General features: G+C 54.7%; 1 protein-coding gene across 1 annotated transcript; it reads right to left on the bottom strand.

Moving 5' to 3' along the window:
• Positions 1 to 1306: 1306 nt before the first annotated feature.
• LOC147413003 (olfactory receptor 14A16-like) lies at positions 1307 to 2245 on the bottom strand. The gene has a single exon (XM_086480869.1). The coding sequence runs from the start codon at positions 2243 to 2245 to the stop codon at positions 1307 to 1309; it is 939 nt and encodes a 312-aa protein (XP_086336995.1).
• Between the last annotated feature and the right edge of the window lie 7036 nt (positions 2246 to 9281).

Raw genomic sequence — 9281 nt, 5'->3', positions numbered from 1 at the left:
TGCCCCTGCCTCAGCTGGGGGTTGGACTAAATGATTTCCAGACGTCCCTTCAAACCACAAATTTCCTGTGAGAACAAGTGAGAAAATTAAGACAGAAAGAACTGAACCAGAAACAGCCTTGAGCACAAATACAGTGGGATCCCATGGAGAGGACCCACACTGGCACCAGGGAGAATTGTGAGGAAGCAGGAGTGGCAGAGATGAACTGTTATGTACTGACAGACGCAAAGCTGTGGGACTTGGTGTGTAATGAGTGTCAGTAGGAAACTGGATCCCTTTTTTATTAATAATGAGAGGGGATTTGGGTATCACTGAGCCCCAGAAGAGGACAGAGTTTACCATGCAGCAAAGGTCCCTGTTCGGAGCTGGGCTGTAGGGCCAGAGATGGAAATGGCTGATGTGTGGGACTGATGTGGAACAATTTTCCTGGAGCAGCTTCCCTGAAGTTTCCAGCGACCAAGGCAGAGACTGGGCCCCTCTCTTCTGCACCATTGCTGCCTGCTTCCTTCAGCACAAGGCCTGGCTCTGCCCTGGGAGCACCCTCTGGCTGCCCCCACCCTAAGCACATACCACTTAGCTCTACACTGATATTTTCCTCTCCTGGGCTCTTTCCAGTCCACCTGTTCTCCCCAACTCTCCTGAGCTTTTCCCTGCCCTGTCCAGGCAATCAACCCAGTCTAGGCTGGCCCCATAAAATTGTCCACCTCAGGGTGCTGCAGAGCTCTGGACACTCCCCCCACAGCCCCAGCCCCTCTGAAGTGCACAAAAGGTTCTAGGGGACAGACAGGGCGGTTGAGGGTCCCCCTCAGCTCTAGGTCCGGGGTGAGCCATGGCATGAGGAGATGGAGGCCAGCATCTCCCTGTCTGCTGCTCTTCTCCCCAACAGATCCTTATAGCCCACTGCCAGCAGCCCCTCTAGGCCAGCCCTTCTCCACAGCACAAGAATCCAAGCCCATACACTGCTCCGTGAGCCCATGGAGAACCCAAGCACAGCAGCACGGCCTCAGGGCGGGTATTTCTTCAGCCTGTCCCCAATTGCAGCTTTGGAAGAAGACCTCCAACCTCCAGACACGAGCACTGAGGAAATGCCCTTTTATTGCAGAGATACAGCACAGCAGACCAGCTGTACCATCATGCCAGACACACATCCAAAGGCCTCTGGGTCAGACAAGCTGGGTTCCTGCCTTTGGAGAAGTGGAGTGGCTTCAGACAAACCTGAGGAAAGAGAGTTCTCCTGGGTGAAATGCCCAGTGCACAGGAGGTTGCTGAGAGAACGGGAAATAACTTGTGAAGAGCCATGGGCAGCTCATTGCTGCTGACAGACAAGTGATTGAAAACGTTCCTTCAGGGCATCCTTGATCTCCTGGTTCCTCACGCTGTAGATGAGGGCGTTCACTGCTGGAGGAATCACTGAGTACAGAAATGACACCACAACATCCAGGGATGGGGAGGAGATGGAGGGGGGCTTTAGGTAGGCAAAAAAGCCAGTGCTGACAAAAAGGGAGACCACGGCCAGGTGAGGGAGGCAGGTGGAAAAGGCTTTGTGGCATCCCTGCTCCGAGGGGATCCTCAGCACGGCCCTGAAGATCTGCACGTAGGACACCACAATGAACACAAAACACCCAAATGCTAAACAGGCACTGACCACAACAAGCCCAGCCTCCCTGAGGAAGCCTGAGTGTGAGCAGGAGAGCTTGAGGATCTGGGGAACTTCACAGAAGAACTGGTCTAGGGCATTTCCCTGGCAGAGGGGCAGTGAAAATGTACTGGAAGTGTGCAGGAGAGCATTAAGAAACCCACTGCCCCAGGCAGCTGCTGCCATGTGGACACAAGCTCTGCTGCCCAGGAGGGTCCCGTAGTGCAGGGGTTTGCAGATGGCAACGTAGCGGTTGTAGGCCATGACGGTGAGGAGACAATACTCTGCTGTGATCAAGAATAGAAAGAAAAATTGCTGAGCAGCACATCCTGCGTAGGAGATGGTCCTGGTGTCCCACAGGGAATTGGCCATGGCTTTGGGGAGAGTGGTGGAGATGAAGCCCAGGTCAAGTACAGAGAGGTTGAGGAGGAAGAAGTACATGGGGGTGTGGAGGTGGGGGTCGCAGGTTACGGCAGTGATGATGAGTCCGTTGCCCAGGAGGGCAGCCAGGTAGATGCCCATGAAGAGCCCGAAGGTCAAGAGCTGCAGCTCCCGCGTGTCTGTGAATGCCATGAGGAGGAACTGGGTGATGGTGCTGCCGTTGGACATTTGCTGCTCTCACGTGTGGGGGACTGTTCAAGGAGAGAAACACAATAAGTTAGGGGAGACTTTCTAAAATGTGAAAGCCAGTTCCCATACCCCCTCTCCCCACTACACACACCCACACACCTTTCTAGAGGCTCTTCCTTCAGCTCTGTGGCTGGAGCTCTTGTTGGTGTCTCATGAGGAGCAGGACCTGTGCCTGCTGGCAGCCAAGGAGTCAGCCCTGCTCTGCAGCAGGGGGTTCACGGGAACGGAGCGGGCAGAGACCAGTCCTGGGGTTCGACTTTGTCAGCAGAAACCACTCCTAATGCAAAAGGGCTGGTCAGCACCTGCACTCCCCATGCCAAGGAAGCAGGAGGGCAGAAGGCAGTCAGAGAGGTCCGGGCTGGGGGGTTTTACAGATCACCCATTTCCTCTGAGCTGTTTTCATGGATGCCAGAAACCCTCAGCACTCCTGCTGCACTGGAAGCGAAAGGAAGAGCCCTGTGAGGCAGGAGGAATGCCTGTGCTTAGTGCAGAGGGAGGGGAGCTGGTCTGTCCCTCCGCCTTGTGCCCAGCTGCCCTGGGCTTGCACCTGTCTCAGGTGGAGGAGGACTCACAATCCCATGTTATCCTGAAAAAGAACTCGACCCTGCTGAGAGCAGAGGGATCCAGTGCACACCACTCAATGTCCCACCCTTTCTCAAGGTCCCAACACCCCACTTCTATCCAAGGACACTCTTGCCTCATTTCACCAATCCAACAGTATTTCCACACTTGTGAGACCTTTCCGTTCTCCACATGTCATTCAGATATAACAGAGGTTCTATGGGACAGGTTTGCATCCTGGAGGGCAGCTCAAAGCTGGCAAGGACACCTCAAGGAGACAGCCAAGTGCCCTAGAGACGGCATCTCAAAAAGGAAGAGTCAGCTCCTACTCTGGCTCCACAGACTGCATGGACCAGACCCTAGGAGGTGACAGGACAGCTGGGACACTCGTTCCGACGGACACACCTGCATGGGAGCACACCCAAGGTCAGTGTGTGACTCTGCAGATGAAGCTCCCATCCCCAGAGAGACTGACAGCAAGAACAAGAGGACAACGCAAATAAGAGAGAGAAGGGAAAATGCAGGGAGCATCCAGCTGAGAGAGGCCAGGGCAGAGGCAGCCGCGCACTCAGGGCAGCGTCCCCCTGCCCCAGCTGGGCACGCCACCTCCCAGACCCCAACATGGCCGGGCAGCTGCTCTCAGCCCCTGTGCTCTGCAGAGGGCCCTGGGCACGGGGCTGGAGAGCTGCAGCACGGCTCTGCTGGAGCTCTGGCTGCAGAGGAGCTGCTTCATGGCTTGGACCCCCGGAGCCCTGAGGGCAGAGGCTTTGGTGGGTGGGAGGGGAGGCAAGGGGGCTGGCTGAGAGGAAGGGCTCTGCATGGGAGGGGAGGATCGGGAGTTTTCTAAATTCTCCCTCCCACAACATTCCTGGTTTTAATTTTCTCTCATTCCCAGATCATAACCCTGCTGCCTGGAGCGTTTTCTTCTGGGAGGTGTTTCCCTGTGCCATCCCTTTTCCCTGTGAGTGCTCACAGAGCCCATCCCAACCGCTGTGCACTCACCTTGGCCCTACAGACACTGCTTGCAGGTCACTGGCTGGATGCATGTTCCTGTTTGCAGGTGGAAAAGGGCAGGTCAGACCAACACTGCTGGGTCCAGCAAAGGTGATGCTGGTGCTGTCCGTAGGCAGAGGAGTGGCTGGAGGCACTTTCGGAGGCTGCTGTCAGACCTACTGGGGACTCTCACTTACAGCTCAGCAGGCTGAGTGACTTGTTCAAGCACGAGAGCTCCTTTGCCTTTTCTCCCCCCAAATCCCCAACAGTAAGAAACTGAGAACACAGACTCAGGAGAGCCCCTTACCTTTGTAGTGATCCCTGCCTTGCCCTTGAAAAGTGCCCTCAGAAATGTCCTGGGGGGGATGAGGAGCTGTGAGGAGATCTGAGCCACACAGCACCCTCGTGAAACCAGAAGGACCCTCTCCTGCCACCACCTGCTGCTTCCACCCACAGCTTCTCCCTGCGCTGCTGTTGGGAGCTCCCTGGGCAGGTTGAGTGCTGACCCTGGCAGGAGACAAAGTCCCTGGAATGGCACAGAGTCTGCTGGGATGCAGGGACCCTGCTCAGAACGAGAGCCCTGGGCACCCTGGCTGCACACCCGGCTTCACACTCTGCAGCCAACATGCCCTGTCCCTCTGACAGTGCAGCAGGGAAGCTGCAGGCTGTGGGGTGGGCCAGCTTCAGGAGATCGTTCCAGGCACTTGCACCGTCCTTCAGCCACAGACTTACCATGTCAAGGGCTCTGAAGATTTTTCTCCAAGCGAGCTCTCCTCTCTCCTCCCACCCCACACTACCTTTAACCTCTCTCTGCCTGGCTCCTCTCCCCTCCCTGCCTGCAGGCAGCACCCCCAGCCCTGCTCCTGGGCAGAGCTGCCTCTCTGCAGCGCTGCCCGCTTGCCAGCAGCTCCCTCCACCCCAGGAGCCCAGCCCAGCTCAGCAGCAGGGGAGCAGCCCAAGGCAGCCCTTTCTCTGCCCCCTCTGGGCTCCCTCCAGCTGTCCCTGGGGCTCCAGGGGAACCTGCTCTCAAACAGGCTGAAGTCATCCTGAGGTTTTTCTTTCTCAGCTGGAGAGAGAAAAGATTTCAGAGACAAAGTTACATCTAAAAATCACCTTTTTTTGTCTTATTATCAGACAGGACACCCAGGCAGTGACAGGCAGGGACCTCCTTTACCCCTGCTGAGGGAAGAGATTCAGCTGAATCAATGGAGACATCTCACCCTGCAGTTCTATTCCTGGCATTTGAAGGAGACTCAGCTCCCTCCCGTGCCTGCCACAGACCCACAGGAGGTGGGATTCCTCTGGCCTCTCTTCAGCTCTGCATAAAATAAGCACCTGCATTTGAGCGTCTTTTCTCACCTCCCCTGGGAATTCCTGGAGGTGAAAGGCAGGAGGGAGGTGTTCAGATGCAAACCCCTGGCCACATCTGAGTTGCCAGAGGAGATGCAAGAGGCACACAGGTAACTGCAGGCTCTGATGGAGAAGTTTATAGAGACAGGGCAACATCTCAAGGATCATGTATGAGCGTGATGGGAATTCCTTTGGCCCAGGGAAATGACAGCCCTATAAAGGCCAAAATAATCGTTTCCTGCTCATCACGCTCATGGCCGGTTATAGAGGTGATCCTATGGACTATTTCGGTCGTCTGCCATAGGGACAGCGAGGTCTCTCTCTTTTCGCCAGCTGGATTTACTAGATCACCAGTGACTACAATGGCATTTGTCCCATGTTCATCCCCACGTTGCCTGACAGAATTCAGGGCAGCTACTGCATTTAATGCTCAAGCCCAGGCCCCCAGAGCTACATGAGGTGCCGAGGCTGGCAGGGACAGCACAGGACCTACAGGAAAGCAATTCCCATTAGGGCAGGTCTGTCACAGAGGCGCCAGACAGCATCGATGAGAGCTTGACTTGGTGCCCGTGTGCCATTGACTGATACGATCGATGAGTCCTCAGATGCCAGGAGAGCGGCAAGATCTGTCCCTTCTCTGCCCACCAGCGTCAGGCATTGCATGAGCACAAAGCAGATCACCCAGGGATCTTTACCGGCTCCTTGAGGATAAAATCCATGCAAAGACCAAGAATTTTAACCGTGTGCCTGGATACTGTGTCTTCCAGGACAGCGTCCTCCAAGCACAGGAAGGGTCCATATCATAACCCAACTGGAACTCAAAAAGGAATTCAAGGGCACCGAGATGAATTTTTGGTCCTTCAGAAACTGTTAAAGAAGAAAAAGCGATAACATAGGACCTCTGCTGAATTTAGTGAGAGCAGGTGTGGATAGATCTGAGATGGTCTGTGACCCCTTTGCCTCAGTTGCCACCAGCAAGGTCTCCAAGGCCTTTGAGCTTTGAGGCAGCCTTTGAAGGAGAGCAACCTGGGATGGATGGGGGTCAAGGCAGGGGTTACTTGAGCAAACTGCACTCTTCCCAGGCCACGGGACTGGAGAGGCTGCATCCAAGGGTGCTGAACCAGGAGGCACTGGTTCATCATAATGCCACTAAGAACAGCACTCAGACTCGGTGGGGTATCTTTAAACCCCTATTGATTAGCACTGACATTATAAGGAAAGAAACGTGCAGATAATCGTAGGTCCCTTTAACTGATGGGAACCCCAGGGCATGTGGCACTGAACGGGCCTTCGACCTGAACGCAGCAAACCATGCAGACCCCATCCATAGAGGACAGGCCCCAGTTTTGGTCATTCCAGCTGCTATAAGATTTTCTTACAAGGAAACAACTCTATTGATCACCTCTACAGTCAAATGGAAATTAATTTTGCGTGAGAACTTTTTGGTGCTGTGTTAGGTAGAGGCAAGGCCACGCAGGAGGTGTAATGTCTGGTAGAGAGTGGGAGCTGCCTCCAGGCTCTTGTGTGACCACATGCTGCTGAGGTTGTCCTGCTTCCAAGGGATCTGGGCAGCACAGCGCGGGTTTGAAGGCCACGCTGTACGTGCAGCACAGCGCAGCACAGCACTAACTGCCCGAGGTACAATGGTGTTCTGGTCAGGATCAGTGCCCAGGTTTCCCTCTGAGAAGTCTGTGCTCCCCTACGGTGACACAGCTGAGGGGCTGTGGCCCAAATACACATGGCCAGGAGGAGCCCCCATGGCTTGTCACAGCCCTGTGACATTTCTGCACTAAACAAGGCGTGGTGGGACAGCTTGCTGAGCGCTGGTGCTGCGCTGGAAGGATACAGGCTGTGCCAGAGGCAGTGGCAAGGAGGATGAGGGTGGGGGGATGCCCCCAGTGTGAAGAGCAGCTCAGATACATGAAGCTCCTCAACAAGACGGGCAACAGGTTGCGTTAGCTTGTGTGAGTGAGGGTTAGAGGAGAAGACAGTGAGGGTGACACTGTCTTGGCAGTTATGAACTACTTGATGAGGGCGGGTAGGCAGAAAAGGTCTGGGAAGGTCCAGGTTGATGAGCAGGTTCCTGTTGGGAACGGGAAGGGCCCTGGCCGCCCCTGGCCATACAAAGCCACCCAGTGCCAACAGTGTGGAGGCTGCTGGGATGACTTCTGAGCAGAGATGCTACAAGGGCCACCAAGGGGGATGCTCCCCTGGACCTGGTCCTGGCAAACAAGGAAGAGCTGCTCAGGGACGCTATAATCCGTGTCAGCCTTGGCTGTTGTGACCAGGAAATAGGGGGGTCCCAGGCAGGAGAGGGACGCGAGGAAGGCCAGCAGCAGAACACAGACCTGGGACTGCAGAGGAGAAGACTTTGATGTCCTCAGGAGACTGACACAAGTGGGGCCATGGGAAGCAGCTCTGAAGGGTGAAGGTGCTCAGGCAACCTGCTAGGCCTTACAGGACAGCCTCCTCCAAGCAGGACGAGGAATCGGCCGGTGAGCAGACTGGACCTGAAAGAAGATGCCAACTGGAACCTGGGAGCAGGGAGCAGCTTCATTCCAAATGGGAAAAGGATGGCTGGGTAGTGGTAACTACAGAGGAACAGGTAGTTGAAGCTAAGTCTCTACCCAAAGAAACGTCAGCCCACCCGGAGGAAATAAGAGCTCTGCTGAGAGCCCCAGAGCCAGGGAAAGATAAAAGGGTAACGATCCGGACAGACTTCAAGTGTGCTTTTGGAGTTGCACACGCCCGTGGAGCTATTTGGAAGGAAAGAGGACTTTCATCTGCAGAAGGAAAACATATTAAACCTGCAGATGTTATTTTGAGATTGTTAGATGCTGTGTCCTCACCAACTGCAGTAGCTATTATGCACTGCAGAGGACATCGGAAAGGGAATACTGCCCAAGAACTGGGAAATAAATTGGCAGACCGAGGGGCAAAGGAGGCTGCAGAACAAAGCGAAGACCTCACTGCTCAAGCAAGTTCCCCAGGAGAAGTTAAAGGCATTCTGTCATTATTGGGTTGGGGGACTGGTAACTGCCTGTCCGTAAGGCGTGGTGGAAACCCCACAGACCCTGAACTGGTGGTGCTGCTCTGCAGAGCAAGTGGGCTGTGGTGGCCAGGGCCATGCTGGGGAGGCTGAGAGGCAGACCCAGCTGAGGTGGGCCACTGTCCCCTCCACCCCAGCACGCATACGTTGCCCCAGCAGCTCCAGAGAAGGTCTTGGAGAAAGGAACTCAAACAAGTTGGTACAGGGTCCTTTATTTGGTTTCAACACACAGAGAGCACAGCTCCTTATTTACACAAGTCTGTGGGGCACACAAGGCAGGCAGACATTGACAAAGAAATACAATGAAGAATGACAGCATTTTGTGGACAGCATTAATACAACCAAGAAGAGCAAAAACTCAGAGAAATGAAAGCAAATAACCTGCGAAAGAGACGCTGGGCCTGTAATGAGTTCTATTACTAGTGATACGCAGAAAAAAATGGGCAGTTCATTGCTGCTTCTGAGAAGCAATCAGTCATAAGTTTCCTCAGGGCATCCTTGAGCTCCTGGTTCCTCATGCTGTAGATGAGGGGGTTCACTGCTGGAGGCACCACCGAGTACAGAACTGCCATCACTAGGTTCAGGAATGGGGAGGAGATGGAGGGGGGCTTCAGGTAGGCAAACATGGCAGTGCTGACAAAGAGGGAGACCACGGCCAGGTGAGGGAGGCAGGTGGAAAAGGCTTTGTGGCGTTCCTGCTCCGAGGGGATCCTCAGCACGGCCCTGAAGATCTGCACATAGGACACCACAATGAACACAAACACCCAAAGGCTAAACAGACACTGACCACAAGTAGCCCAGCCTCCCTGAGGTAGGTGTCTGAGCAGGAGAGCTTGAGGATCTGGGGGATTTCACAGAAGAACTGGTCCACAGCATTGCCTTGGCAGAGGGGCAGTGAAAATGTATTGGTCATGTGCAGCACAGCATAGGGAAAAGCAGTGCCCCAGGCAGCTGCTGCCATGTGGACACAAGCTCTGCTGCCCAGGAGGGTCCCGTAGTGCAGGGGTTTGCAGATGGCCATGTAGCGGTCGTAGGCCATGACTGTGAGAAGAAAATCCTCCG

The sequence above is a fragment of the Leptosomus discolor genome, unplaced genomic scaffold (assembly GCF_034619465.1).
Source record: "Leptosomus discolor isolate bLepDis1 unplaced genomic scaffold, bLepDis1.hap2 HAP2_SCAFFOLD_35, whole genome shotgun sequence".
Taxonomy (NCBI): Eukaryota; Metazoa; Chordata; class Aves; order Leptosomiformes; family Leptosomidae; genus Leptosomus; species Leptosomus discolor.
This window is presented reverse-complemented; position numbering and strand designations above follow the sequence as displayed.

Coding starts and splice junctions, on each gene's coding strand:
- LOC147413003 (XM_086480869.1), bottom strand. CDS start 2,245: ATGTCCAACGGCAGCACCATCACCCAGTTCCTCCTCATGGCATTCACA.